A 15,396-nucleotide genomic window follows, 5' to 3' on the forward strand; every position below is an offset into this window, starting at 1 on the left:
TGATGTGAGGAATGTATTTTATTTGTATTTTAGGGACAGGTTGGTGTGGATGGAGCGAGAGGGAGACCTGGAGCTCCTGGACTACCAGTGAGTGTCCAAACCTTTCTTGTTTATAGCTCAAAAACCAGCACAGGTGCCTCCAAATGCTTTCATTTGTGTTTATTTTAAGGGCCATTCTGGACCTCGAGGCCAGCAAGGACCCAAAGGAGCCAAAGGAGACCGAGTAAGAAATAAAAGATGTGAAACTTTTCTATCTCCTGTCTGCTTGTGAAAATTATTCTTTAAAAGGGCAATATGTTTGCCTCAATTTATAAATAATCAATCAGAAGTTACCAAATACATTTACTCAATTAATCACAAAGGCAAAACTGGGGAATTTGTGAAGAAGTTTCCATCTACTACTAATATATTGTAATGCTCCCTAATATCATGTGTTAGAATGGATGCCAAAATGAGTAATTGGGGGGAATGACCAAGGCATTATTACTTTGATGTTTATGAATCTTTTTTTTGTTTTTTCTTAAGGGCCAAAAAGGCAAAAAGGGTCAAACTGGACAAAAAGGAACGAGAGGATTGGAGGTAATTCACAAATTCACAAGATTTTCTCATCTATTTAAAAAGTTCCTCTTATATGTTTTTACTCTTTCATAAATTGAAGAGAAACCCAATGCATATTTAGAGAAAAGATGTAAACCAAACACTTGTAGCTGTGTGCGAATGATGCTACCAACCACGGCACCAAGCGGCCACATACAGTATGTATTTAGACATACAAAATATAGAAAGATTTGTTGACTAACAATCCTTCTCTTGTTCATTCTCAGGGTGGAGTTGGTCTTCTTGGTCCCAGAGGTGTGGTGGGTCCAGAGGGACAGGAAGGTGTGCCTGGAGGGGATGGGGTCCCTGGGAAAGATGGCAGTAAAGGAATGCCGGTGAGACAGTCAGAGCATCCTATCAAATATCATCTTTCCATGAAGATTTCAATTAAATGCGCAAATGTTTTAGCAAACAATAAATGAGAGATAACTAATCCTCAATATCTGTGAAATGATTACAGTAAAGTACAGTGTTTGTGAAGGGAGTTCCCAATGAATATAATGAAGCACTACTGCAATATACCATAGTTTTTAATATACATTACAGTATATATTTATTTTCATATTGATACCTGCACTCTCACTGTATGTATTGTAAATACCCGTTGGGTTGTTGTCGTTCTGTTTCTATAATTTGTATATTCTTTTTCATTTATATACTCTACATTGTCGTGTAACACAAAACACAAAAGTTTGTGAATGTTTTGAGCAGAAAGAACAGTCATTTTGATTCTCTACATGTCTTGTACATATAGTGGAATCAACAATAAAGCTGACTTTGACTTTTTTTTTTAAACCTACTACTTTAAAACACTCCTTAAAACCCACCTTTTCAAATTTGCGTTTCCTTAACCTTTCTTTTACTTTTATAGTTATTTTTTTATTTTTCTGTGTTTGTAAAGCGGCTTTGATTCACCCAAAACAAAGCTATATAAAATTGATGTATTATTATTATTATTATTATTATTACTATTTCTATGTTTAGGGAGAACATGGAGATGATGGGGAGGCAGGTCTTCCTGGTAAAGCTGGTTCACGTGGAAAAACTGGTGTTCCTGGACTCCGAGGTGATCAAGGAGTTATTGGATCAAAGGTGGGTGGATAAAGTCAGGAAGAATAGCTTCTCGCTATGCGTAAGCTAATGGGGATCCATAATAAGCAAACAAACAAGATTAGATTTACTGTATTGTTTGTCCTGTACGGTCAAAATTAACTCAGTCTAATGTATATCAGTCATTTCTGCTAAACTACAACTTGGACACCCTCCCTGTAACATCCCCCCAAAAAATACAATACCATTGAGGTTTTCTTAATATTGAGGCCTTTCTGCTGAATGACACTCATATTGTTATTTTTTCCATTGATTTTATGCCATTTCTGAATGCATTCATTCACACAGGGTGAGCAGGGTCTACGAGGCCAGAGTGGACCTCCAGGAAAAAGAGGCTTTACTGGTGGAATGGGACTGCCGGGTTCCCAGGGAGAGCCAGGACCCAAAGGACAACCTGTAAGTTTAGAAACATTGTTGGGATTTTAAATATGAGGATATTTTAGAATGCATTATTGCTTGAATTTTAGTGTGAAACCCTTGTTTTATATTCTTGATTTGATTCTTGTACAGGGTGACACAGGGGAATCAGGCTTTCCAGGAATTCTGGGAGTTTTTGGACCAAGGGTATGTTGTTAACCATGACTTAACACCAATATTTCAAAATATTTTAATGAGCTACCAAAATTATGTTAATCTGCGATGAATTAAGTTGTTTTTTCAAGAGTTGGTCAGATTTACCGTAAATGGTTTGATTTGGAATCCCCACAAATCCACATAATCCGTCTAAAGTGGATTAGCCTTGTAGAATTCAGGTCTAGTTGAGATTTAGCTGCTTTTGTTATGGGAGACAAAAATTACATGTTTGTTCACACACATACGTTAGATTATTCTATAGCTTTTTTCAGAGTTTACGAGACAGAAATTGTCAGTTCTCTGGCAACTTCCAGACGAGAAGTTTTACTGTGCATAAATCGTCCCAAATTACAGGCTTTTCTCTCTCAGCCTTAAAGGAGATGTTTTAAGGAACGCCAGCAAGAATTCCAATCACCACCAGCTCAAAATCTGGTTTTCATAATCTCTTTGAGAAAACCAACATTTCTTCAGTATAGATCTATGTAGGATTCACGAGCCAAAGCCATAACCTTATTATTTAATAGGACAATAAGAAACTGCATGGAAAATATGACACAAGCTTCATTATAAGAAGTAAAGAGAATATAACAACTAATTAAAACCTTACCTTTAACTTTCATATATATTTTCTGGATTTTAATGTTAATCATTGATGCATTTAGGGGCCACCAGGAGACTTTGGACCCAAAGGGATTCGGGGACCCAAAGGGCCACAAGGTGCAATGGTAAGAAGTAAACAAGAATCAATTCCTGTGACCATAATGAAGTGCTGGACAAGCTCATATATAACTTTTCCTACTTATTTGGTTTCATCAGGGCAGAGGAGGAGTGGCTGGTCCTGTTGGAATTATTGGTCCCAATGGAAATGCAGTATGTGTTAAAAAGCCCTCCATCTTTTCACTGTGCTGTGTCCTTTGTTAACTAAAACTGTGTTAATCTCTGGAAAGGGTCCTCGAGGAGAGAAAGGCAATCGTGGCCAAGTAGTGAGTTTCCAATACTAATTAAAACCATTCCATAGTCATGTAAAATATGTCTGAACACGCGTCTTTTCTTTCTATGAACAGGGGGTGCAAGGACCAAGGGTGCGTCTATGATTCATCTTCCTCTGCCTTAAAGGATTTGTATTAGTGTGAAATTCACAACTTAATCAGTTTACCAAAAACATGACTAAGATTTAATAGAAACAAAGACAGGATGACTAAATCTGTTACTAAATTGATTTACTTTTTTTTTTAGCAACAAATAAAATATTCACATACCTAAATAGAGCAAATTATATCCAGTTAGCTGATAAATTGGCGTTGTCTGATGAATTGTACCAGATTTATCCTCAAGATAATTTGGAAAATAATCTACAGTCCATTGGCAAGTCACTCTTAAAAACCAAAAATAATCAGACACAAGCACTCAGAGAGCGCAAAACTCAACCAAGTGCCAAATCTCCTGTTTGTCAGATATTGGCAGTTATCTGGATCATTTTTTAATCATGGTACCATAGTCATTCACACTTTAAAGGCCTGTAAGAAATGTCTATCCCCATTAATAATGATACAGTAGGCCCAAATGTATGGGCACCCCCATTTTTTTGGAAATGTTGGAATGAAATGCACAATCCAGATCTGATCTGTATGAAAATTGGTGTAGTATATGAGGAACCAACCTGACAATACTGAGGCAAATTTCATAAAGATTGGTCAATTAGAAACCGAGATATGAATTTTTAAGAGATATTCAAAACACAAATACCTGTATTTACTTAAAGGGATCCTCCTCTGTTTTTACAAATGTGGCCTAAAACCTTTGAAATGTTCTTATTAGAAGATCAAAGACTAACAAAACACATTATTTTGCACAATATGCATTTTATTCACTTTTAAAACTGGGACTACTTTACCCTGTGTGCCACCATGTGAAATGACATCATTGGTGACGCATATTGCCCCTCTATAGGAGATGAAGCATTTAGGATCATTTAGCAGCTTTTTCAGTCCAAATGACAACTTGTGCTGCTTTTAGTTGCTCTAAAAATCAGTAAAAGTTAAAAAAAAGTAAATGTAAACCTCTTCTGTTTACCAAAATTTGATAAACAAAATTCGTGAGCTGAAAAAATCTGTGACTGCAAGGGGGCGACAGTTCCGACTCTGCTGTTTCGTAGACGGCATGAAGAAGAGAAGAAGAGCTCCAGTTGCATGTAAATACAACAGATTCTTTCGGCGCACTGATTTTGTTTATCAAATTTTGGTAAACAGAAGAGGTTTACATCAACATTTTTAACTTTTACAGATTTTCAGAGCAACCTAAAGCAGCACAAGTTGTAGTTTGACAGAAAAAGCTGCTAAATGATCCTGAATGCTTCACTCCTGTAGAACTCAATAGACTGAAAGGGGCGATCTGTGTCATCAATGGCGTCATTTCCACAATGCGGCGCATAAAATCGAAAACGGTAAAGTAGTCCCATTTTTAAAAGTTAATATATTGTGCAAAATATTGTGTTTTGTTAGGCATACATCTCATTTTAAAGATTTAGGCCACATTTGTAAAAACAGTGGAGGATCCCTTTAAGAACCCAGGAGTTAATTTAGAACAAAATCAATCAAAAAATATGACCACTAACAGATGTCAGAGTGCATTGCATATTGATTCTAAATTTCTGCCTGATCAGTGTATTTACAAAGTATGTTTTCTTCATTAGGGATCTCCTGGACCTCGAGGACCTCCAGGACTCCCAGTAAGTCTTCCCATTATGACCTTAGTTTAACTGGATGTTTTTTTGAGTGACATAAGTCTGAATTTGTCTTTTGTTCCCTCCTCAGGGTCCGCCAGCTGTTCCTCCATCATTTGTAAGATATGTTATGTTTTCAGATTGCATTATGGCAGAAAATGGTTTAATATGTTATCCAGAAAAATACTATAACGTCTTAGAATATCATTCAGCATTTTTCTTCTTCATTTTCTTGCAGATAGATGACGGTCTTGTGTTTGAGGACTCACTGACCTCCATCAGGCCTGAGGTCAGTAGAATAGATCGACAACATGTTTGTCTATGCCACATGTGTCAAACTAATGGCCCGGGGGCCAAATCCGGCCCTTTGAAGAATCCATTGTGGCCCGTGGGAGAAAGTAAAAATGACAGAGAAAACTGTGTATATGAAACTCAACAATATTTACATGTAATATTTACAAAATCCTTCAATTTTCTTCAAATTATGACATTATATTTCCCTTAATTAAATAGAAATTGGTCACAAAATTTAAGAAATTTAAAGTGAAGATCTTGTTGGGACTGATATGTATGAGTTATTGCTTGGATATTGTATATATTTAGTATTTATGTATAGGTAGAAGTGCAAACTAAGCAATGATGTTGAAATTACTTGTTTTCCTGCGTAAAATCTGCGACTTACTTGAAGTCAAATTGCTACATATTTGGCCCCTGAATTAAAATGAGTTTGACACCCTTGGTCTTCGCATTTCCGAACGTGATGACCATTTCTTTTTTGTTTTTCTGTTTTGTTTTTTATAGACTAAGCCAGTAATGGACTTCCCGATGCTGGACCAAGGCGCAGAGATCTTTAAGACCCTCCACTACCTCAGTAACCTGATCCAGAGTCTAAAGAACCCACTGGGCACACAGGAAAACCCAACCCGCATCTGCAGGGACCTGCACAGCTGTGAACAAAGGCTTAATGACGGTAAGCATGAGTGGCAGTTTTGGTTCTAAAGTGGTGATTATCCTCAGCATATACATTTCATGTATATTTGTATTCAGGCACCTACTGGATTGATCCAAACTTGGGCTGCTCATCAGACACAATAGAAGTCACCTGCAACTTTACTGGTGGTGGACAGACCTGTCTGAAACCAGTAACCGCATCCAAGGTAGGAAACGCACAACTTGTTTCACAGTAACAAGCAGAGTTGGGGTCAATTATAATTATAATTGTGTAATTTATGATTAATTACAATTGAGGTTATTTGAATTGTAATTGTAAAAGTAAAAAAAATCAATTTAAAAAAACTGTTAAAGTTCTATGGCTTACACATACGTAGTTAACAATTATTAAATTATGTTTCATATCAAGTTTACCTGTCAGTTGTCTTGAGAATCATTTTATCATTTAAAAATAACTTAAATCTAGGGTATACTGACGCCCACACCAAAAATATTAATACCAATATTTTATTGAATGGGAAGCCTAACATTGTAACCAAGAGGTGAAAAACTAATTAAATGATTAACCTCAATATCCTCAAATATTACTAACACATTTTACTTTTGGGGTCAATCTGACCCCAGGGATATTTGCCTCCAGAAAATGATTATCAGAAAATTGAAGACCAAGTTTTTGTGTCAGACACTTTGTTTATTTGTTGAAAACGTTAAATAACCCTTTGATAATGAAACCATGACCTGTTCTCTAGCGCCATCATCAGGACAGATTTAATTTATCTTGAGTAGTTCTCATCCAAATCTTCTCAAATTTACTGACAACATTAATGACCTCAAGAGTATGAACCCTATTGGTTGTGGTGATGATATGACCTTTTCTGCAGCGCCACCATCATGTCAAGGTGGTTGTGAGGTCACACATGAGTCACACACAGACAGGCACGTTTTACACAGCTAAAAAAAAGCTGGGGGTCAAATTGACCCCAGAGGAACACCAATGCGTGCAATATGTATTCAGCACAATTAAAACATTTTTTTTTTTTTTAATGATAAACATTGAATGGGGTAAAGTTGACCCCAATGATAATAGGAGGGTTAATTGTATTTGACAAAGTAATTGCAAGTGACAAAATAATTATTGTAATTTTAATTGTAATTGAAAAATATATCGTCAACATAATTGTAATTGAGTTGTAATTGAACATGGATAATTGAAGACTTGTAATTGTAATTAACAATTGTAATTGACCCCAACCCTGTGCTCGCTAAGAAAAAACAGGCACGTTAAACGGTCCTTTTCTCTGGTGTTTTGATCAGCCCACGATCAGCGTCGGCCGCGTCCAGATGAACTTCCTCCATCTCCTGAGCTCAGAGGCCATGCAGCACATCATCGTCCACTGCCTCGACGTCTCTGTGTGGAGGTCGGCCGAGGACCTGCCCGTCACACAGCAGTCTGTGAAGTTCAAGGCCTGGACGGGGGAGGTGTTTGAAGTCGGAGGAGAGCTTGAGCCGGAAATCTTGGAAGACTCCTGCTGGGTATGGATAAAGCCGCTTTCACATTATTTCACCAAATTAAAGGCACACTGCAGACTTTTTGACCTAAAGAGTTGACCCATATGAGATATTTTAAATGATTCCTCAGGCCAATATACAGCGCTTAACGGTATCAATGCTCCGAGCGGGGCTTCCCTCTTGAAATACCGACTATGTAAGTTTGGAGAGACGGACCGTCTTTGGCCAGGTCATGTGACCTGGTGAATGCCTGCAGAACATATCACTTTACGGCAAGTCATGTGACCACAGGCTCGGATCTACTCATTGGGCTAAAAGGCTTTTTTCCACCTGTTTGACTCCTGGTCATGGCCAAGGCAAGCAAAACGTTTAAAACTGCTTCTGAGGAGGCTAAAAAGATGCCGCCGAGACCCGATCCCCTTTGCCGACCCACCTTCCGCCCGGTGCCTTAAACCACCCACGCACGCCGGGTTACTGACTGAACTCAACCACCCGTTCTAAATATCTGTCAGAACCCAACCCGTCCAGTACCGTCGTGTCCCGTCAGGCTTCGGTCAGGTATCCATCCTCTGTACACAGTATTTAGTCAGCTGTGCTCCGGTGATTAACAGTGAATGCGTGCTGCCGTAGTTACACAAACAACCGTGGTGTCGCTATGGAGTCTGATTTCTAAATCCTGCCCTATGCTCCTTCAAGATAAACTGCTTCGTATTTAGTCCCTGACTAAAATGAATTTGACACCCTTGATTTATGACTATCTGTTTGATATTGCTGTGATAACTAACCACTGCACCACAGATTATTAGGCCATTAATCACATTAATATGCCTAATATTCATTTTAATAATCATTTAAAGAGCCTTTTTTTTACCAGCTTTTCTGTGCTAAATAAATGCCTTTAGAACTGTTAGCATTAGCGAAAGTGTAAAAACATCTTAAAATGAATAAATATGGCTTAACATACTTGTTATATTTATATATTATTCTAGATGAAAGATGGACGCTGGCACCAGACTCATTTTGTGTTCCACTCCCTGGACCCTGCCCTGCTCCCTGTGGTCGACATCTACAACCTTCCTCAAACCAGTCCCGGCTCCCATTACCACCTAGAAGTAGGTCCTGTGTGCTTCCTGTGAGGGTTGGAGTCTTCTGAGCGTGGAGGGATGGACCTGCAGGACACACTCGTGCATGTGTGCTCATCAGAGATAAGTATGGCTAAACACTGACCAAGTGGGAGAAAACCACCACCAACCCTCTCAGAGAAGATCCTGCTTCACTCTGCCAAACTCCCGTTGGACTGCAGACACAGAGGGAGGAAGTCGTGCACAGAGAAGAGGAAGAGGAAGAGGAGCAGAACCAGGGGAGTTCTTGCACTAATAACTTTTCCAATATGGCAGAACTTCCTCAGGCTCTTCCAGAAGGATCTTCACTTGTGTGCCTGCTTGGAAAAATGCCACAAAATCCCTCCAGAACATTGTTAAGTGAAAGGAGACAAAGGCCAAGTTTCATCAAAAGGACATTATAGTAACTTATTTTTATAACTGCACACAGTCTGTATACTGTGTGAATTTATTTGGGGGGGAATTTACCGGGAATCCACTTGTGTCAGAAGAGAGTAGATGAAATAATCATTTAATGTACATATAAATATATATATGCTTATTATTATTAACTTGTATACGTGGATGTCTCATGTAAAGAAATAATCTTTAAGTGCAATAGAAAAATGAGAGGATAATTTGATATTTTAAACATTTATGGAAGGATCATTCAGGGGTGCCGACTTTTCATTTGATTGATTATTTTTGGTGCTCGTCTCCTGGTGATCTTACACCAGAGGGAGAAAAACAAACAAATAATTGTTTTAAATTTGCCTTCACATAAGAAACTTAAATTTTCTCCCATTATGTACGCATTCAGATTAGTGTGGTGCTGCAAAAACATTAATAATATTGAAGTAGATGCCACTTCCTGGAACATGATGAAACTCTAGTTCAGAGCAGGTTGTTAAATAAAATCCCCCTGTAACTGTGGAGTCTGTATTTAGTAGCTTTAATCCCTTCTTTACTTATGATTAAAAATGTAAAAAAGGTATTTGGTCATTCCATGACATTTCATAAACGGCCCACGCATTTTTACCTATTGTTCCGTGATTATTCAATAGACACACGGTAAGTTTTTAGTTTGATTGGATGAATATTTTTTGAGATATGGCCAACTTACATTCATTTTCAGCTTCCACTATCTCAAGAACTACATCACATAGGAAATTGAAATTTGGTATAGTAATACAGCTCCACCTACTCTCGTTTACAAGTGAAAAACTAATAAACAATAAATAATTATACTTAAATATCTAAATGGATCATTTCATGAAATTTCTACAAATTTTCAGGACATCCTGTGCACTTCACTATAAAAACATAAAAAATATAAAAAGCATTGCATCAGAAAAACATTTATTTTTGAAAATATAATATAAATTATGAACACATTTCTCATGTTCTACATTTTCTTCAATTTATCATTTTATGTTACTAGTGAAAAACTAATAAACAATAAATGATTATGATACACAGAGCCAAGCTACAATGGCCTCAAGATCCGTGAGTGGTGAAATAATCCAAAGTTGGGGTCCAACATAAAAATGAAGAATTTGCATAAAGAAAAATAGATTTTACATCCTGAGTAAACTTTATATTATGAATTAAAACAGATCAGATTCCCACATCCAGTTTTGGGCCTATAAAAATAGTTTTAAAAAAAAAAGTTTTTTTTTCAGATTTCAAGAGACTCACCCATGACCCAACGCAAAAAACAATTTTTATAGGCCCATAACTAATGACTAATCACTAGTTATGGGCCTATAAAATGACTAATCATTAGTTATGTGAACAGTCTATGTTCATAGTTCTAAGCTGATCAAATTACAGGGAGCTGAGACATATGCTAAGTTATTTACTGAAAGCCCAAACATGTTCCAGACCCAAACCCAGACAAACTTTTTTGATGGGCTGGCATATTCACCAGATAGGATGTATAGCAGATATTTTTGTATATTCTGAGAGAGTAGGTGGAGCTGTATTAATATACCAAATTTCAGTTTCCTATGTGGTGTAGTTCCTGAGATATTGGAAGCTGAAAATGGAAGAAAAATAAGGACACAAAATTCCACATATGACCCCCTCACTAAATTGGCCATATCTCAAAAATATCAAACTAAAAATGTACAGTGTTCCTATTAATTAATAGGGAACAATTGGTGAAATTGTCAGAAGACCCACTTTGTCAGAGACCAAAGTGCGTGGGATGTCCTAACAAATTGTTGAAATGACATGGAATGACCCAGATGTTATTTATCCAGCGCCATGTGGGACCAAGAATCCCCCCCCCACGCAGTTAACAGCAAAGTGAGAGCTACAAGCAGGATGAGAACTGGGCCATGGGAGAAGAGAAACTAACCGAATTTCTTTCTCTTTAATCCCATTTTTAGTGTAATGTTTGGTGCTAAGTTAAAATGGTTCAAAAATAACCCAAGGTGCTATCGGCAGTGCTGAAACAACACCACTAGTGCATGTTCACCAAAACAGACCCTATCCATTATTGCCGTCGCTTCATTATGTACTCTAATGGTGACACCCATTCAGTTTTTTTGAGGTTTTTTCCTTCTTTTTTCTTTTTTTCCTTTTTTCCCCCTTTTTTTTGTTTTTTTTTGCACTTATTTTTCTCTTTTTATTTTTTTTCCCTTTTTTCCCCTCTTTTTTCACCTTTTTGTCTTTCTTTTTTCTCTATTTTAATTTTGTTTCCCCTTTGCCCCCTTTTGTCCTCTTTTTTCTCCATTTTTTCATTCATTTTTTCCAATAGTCCGACATCTGTCGTTGATTAAACTCATTTCTTTCTTGTTAATGCTGTAATTTTAAAGATGCTTATTGTAGAGGAGAATAAAAACACTTAAAAAATAACTCTTAAAACTGTATCCAGATGTCTTCTTCTTTTTTGTAAACCAGTATCAATCACACTATTTCTAAACATAAAGCCTTCTTACTGTACAAAGACACCCCCACCAACACACACACACACACACACCCACACACACAGACACACACTCGCATAGACACAGCTGTATGTAATATTTTTGGAAACACAATCAGTGGACATATTTTAAATGAAATAAAAGCTTCTTTTTCTTTGTAGCTGGACACAAATGTTAATAATTATGTGAACCTTGCTGTATACAGTGGATCCCCTTTTGCTAATTTAATGTTATTTAATGTCTTTATCGTGGTTTTAATAAAATAAAATAAAAAAGATTCTGTTGGGTGAAGCAGTAACTACTCTCTGACATCTTTAAATATCTGTCATCCCGACTGCTCTTGAAGTTTATAGTTTTGTGTTATGTGTAAATTTGGGGCTCCAGAGAACAAATTTATTTCAATGTTAATTCTTTTATTTTTATAATTTTGATCTGTTTTTTGTTTTTGTTTTTTTGTTTATGTTAATCAAACATGTACTGTACTAAGACTGTGCTATACTATAAAGCTTGTTTTAAAGAGTTATGCAGATATGTGAATTATTTTTTATTTTATAATTTTTTTTTTTGGAAATCTATTGTAAACATTTCAACAAGCTAAGAATACCTCACTCTTTAAGCAGGACTTACAGAAACATCCATTTTTCTTTTTGCATTTGTAAAAAATAAGTGTTGAAATTTCTGGCAGTTATAAGCAGTCGGTTGAACCTAGAAAGAAAGAAAGAAAGAATAAAACACATTTCTGGTGCCCTAATTCTTTACATGTCTATGTTTTATTCATTGTTCAGGTTTCATTTTGTCAATAAATACTTTCAATTTGTCTGTGGTGTCTTACTTCTTGTCTGAATGTTTACATTGATTACGAGACAAATGTTTAAAATGTGCAAAAAAATCTATTTGAATGAACCATTAAAAGTAGTTTTAAATTGTTTGCTCAACTAAATATTAGTCCGAAATGCATGTGGCCAGAAAAAAATATCTCCCCTTCTGTAATATTTAGTCACTTTTAGATGTTTATGACATTTTTGTGAGCAAATTAAAAGGATTTAAACAAAGTTACTTGCCCAATTTACCTAAACACATAAAATGTTGTTCACTGATGGATTGAACTGACCAATAAGTTGTTTGAATTAAATATATAATTTTTTACACAAAATCATGCCGTAAGCCATGTATTTGATGCACCAATCCATTTCAGGCACCTATTATATGAATTTCTGCAAAACTCCCATTTTTTTTATTTATCTGAATAATATCCACTGTTATCAAGGAGGTTTATTATTATTTGTGCCATAGTATATAGTCATCTTATAGATGTAAATCCTTGTTTTAATCAGAAATAAAATGGGTGGAAAAATGTTCATAAATGGTAGAAAAGGCGGTGAAATGGGATATTAAAAAAACAGAAATTGGTTAAAAAAAAAAAAGACAGAAAAAGTAGAAAAAAAGGTTCAAAGTGTCAGTCTTGGCTAAAATGTGACAGGAATGTGGGAGGTTGTGCTAATGCAATTTAAACTGTATAGGACAATTAGTTTAAACAGGCAAATAATGGGCATGACAAATCATGAATGTGGTTAAATTGGCAAAAACAAGCATGAAATATGGTGAAAAAAGGTTAAAAGTGACATTAATAGGTCAACATATGCGACATTAGGTGGAAAAGTGGCGGAAAGGGTTTATAAGTGCTGAAAATATCTTGAAAGTGGAGAAAATAGATTGAAATGGGTTTAAAGTGACCAAAAATAGGGGAAAGGGTGGTGAGAAAAAACACAGAAATTAGTTAAAAGTTGCAAATTAGAGGGGCAAAAAACAATAATGTCATTTAAAAAGTAGGAAGAATTATTGAATGTGGTTAAATTGCCAAAAATAAGCATGAAATATGGTGAAAAGAGGTTAAAAGTGACAATAATGGGTCAACATTTGCAACATTAGGTGGAAAAGTGGTGGAAAGGGTTTATAAGTGTCTAAAATGTCTTGTAAGTAGAAAAACATATGCAGAAAAGGCATTGAAATGTGATGGAGAAGTGGCAGAAATGTGAGTAATGTAGTAAAAATGCATTAAAAAGAGCAAAAATATGGCAAGAAAAAGTGATGAAAATAGGTTAAAATATGACAAGTTTGGTGTAGTTGCAGAAAAATGGTAAAAATTGGCTCAAATTGTTCAAAAAATATTCTGTTTTTTTAGGCTTCTGGGGACTCCCTCCCTGTGTCTTGCAACCCCAAATGTGGTCCTGTCCCCAAGGTTGAGAACACCTGCACTAGAACATGAACAGATGGTATTTATCAGTTAGAAATCCTTTTTTGTTTTATAATTCCTTATGAAACACTACCTTGTTTGCTGATTTTTAATGCAATTTAGAGCTGTACCACAAGGTGTCACTATTGCTCCAAGGTTTCAGTGGGATCGCGTTACAAACTACAAACCTCCATTTAAACTTGACTGTTACTCTTTAAGCTGCTCTTACTCTTATATTTAGTCCACCTTCTTTGGGTAAATGTTAATTATGTATAGGTGTCTGTCATTTAACATGCCTTAATCACATTTTGCAATGGAATAATTACCTTATGTTAATTATTGAGTGGCCAATAGACTTTAAACAAATGAAAGAGCAAAGCATGCGTTTAATTGCAACTTTGACAAAAACCAAAAGTGTCAGAAAACCAAACAAAGGTCCTGCTATGGTCTTGTAATCATTGGATACATGATTACTAGTACTGGGTCCTATGTCTATACAAGCCCCATTAACACACCAATTTGTTTTTTAATTATTTTTTTTAAATCTAATATATTTTCCTTCTGTTATGATAAAAAATCACCATTTTCACAAGGAATATTTAATTTCTTTACATTCCATGTCCAGAAAGGAGGCGGAAGAAGAAAAAAAATATTGTACTGCCTGCCCCTTACTCAATCAAAAATGTTAAATCATTGGTTTGCCAAGTTTACACAAACTGAGATAAATATATTACAGTATTTTAAAAAAAAAAAATAAATACTGATAATAATGTAATAAATAATACATTAACAATTTCAAGGGAGCAAATATTTATTTCTGGTTATTGTTTTACTGTCTTTCTATATTAACCCGTGAGTAGTTCCTACTAAACTAAACCAGTTTTTGTTTTTATTACATTTTTTGGTTGAAATCATAGTGCATGGGGAGGTCATTCATAATAAAGTATGTAACAGAAACATAATTATAGACATAACTACTAATCCGCATAATCATAATGCAGTAGGAACTAATTGTCTGTAAATAAAGCCCAATAAAATAATAACCAGGAATAAATATTTGCTCCCTGGTAAAGATAGTAGCTCTAACAGCTGGTGCAATGATAAAGTTGGTGATATTATCCAATATCTCTGGAATGTTTCGGGATGATTCAGGGTTTTATTATTACCCAAAATCAACTCGCTTAAGTGAAGTATTCATATCCAGCTTCGTAGTACAGCTGCTCTCTAACAGAGAAGGTTTGGTTAGGTGAGAGATATCCTGGATGTATTTATCCAGCCTCGTTGTACAAGCCTGTAAAGATAATTGACAGGATTGATAAATAGATAAAAGAATGGATGTAACCTCTATAACAACGTGTATTGAAATTTTATCTACACTAAATCACAAATCTTGCAGCAGTTTTTGATCACGCAGACGATGCACACCGCCACCTAATTTTGTGCTGCATTTTTGCATCGAAAATCCCACATTCAAAGAAAAAGAAAAATCCTCCAAAACACATACACATTGTTTTGACGAACACATGAATATATAACCATAAAATTACTTAAATAGTGTTGGTTTTTTAACGTCGTGTGATCATACGTTGTGTTTAAGTTTGTTGGCAAGAGGTTTCAATATCAACTATCCCACATTTCCTACGCTACCTGAAGGCAGCGCCCGTTTTC

General features: G+C 35.8%; 1 protein-coding gene across 2 annotated transcripts in view; it reads left to right on the top strand.

Moving 5' to 3' along the window:
• The window catches only part of col27a1a (collagen, type XXVII, alpha 1a), a 133,302-nt gene extending 123,633 nt beyond the window's left edge, over positions 1 to 9,669 (top strand). For both annotated transcript variants that reach the window (XM_028462745.1, XM_028462744.1), the window contains 18 exons: positions 34 to 87; positions 170 to 223; positions 526 to 579; positions 825 to 932; positions 1,582 to 1,689; positions 1,996 to 2,103; positions 2,218 to 2,271; positions 2,943 to 3,005; positions 3,097 to 3,150; positions 3,228 to 3,263; positions 3,345 to 3,362; positions 4,973 to 5,008; positions 5,094 to 5,120; positions 5,241 to 5,291; positions 5,804 to 5,972; positions 6,050 to 6,159; positions 7,268 to 7,486; positions 8,452 to 9,669. In XM_028462745.1, coding sequence (XP_028318546.1) covers positions 34 to 87; positions 170 to 223; positions 526 to 579; positions 825 to 932; positions 1,582 to 1,689; positions 1,996 to 2,103; positions 2,218 to 2,271; positions 2,943 to 3,005; positions 3,097 to 3,150; positions 3,228 to 3,263; positions 3,345 to 3,362; positions 4,973 to 5,008; positions 5,094 to 5,120; positions 5,241 to 5,291; positions 5,804 to 5,972; positions 6,050 to 6,159; positions 7,268 to 7,486; positions 8,452 to 8,598 — 1,470 coding nt within the window. In that variant the 3' untranslated portion in view covers positions 8,599 to 9,669. The remainder of the gene's footprint in view (positions 1 to 33; positions 88 to 169; positions 224 to 525; positions 580 to 824; positions 933 to 1,581; positions 1,690 to 1,995; positions 2,104 to 2,217; positions 2,272 to 2,942; positions 3,006 to 3,096; positions 3,151 to 3,227; positions 3,264 to 3,344; positions 3,363 to 4,972; positions 5,009 to 5,093; positions 5,121 to 5,240; positions 5,292 to 5,803; positions 5,973 to 6,049; positions 6,160 to 7,267; positions 7,487 to 8,451) is intronic.
• The last annotated feature ends 5,727 nt before the right edge of the window (positions 9,670 to 15,396 follow it).

The sequence above is a fragment of the Gouania willdenowi genome, chromosome 12 (genome assembly GCF_900634775.1).
Source record: "Gouania willdenowi chromosome 12, fGouWil2.1, whole genome shotgun sequence".
Taxonomy (NCBI): domain Eukaryota; kingdom Metazoa; phylum Chordata; class Actinopteri; order Blenniiformes; family Gobiesocidae; genus Gouania; species Gouania willdenowi.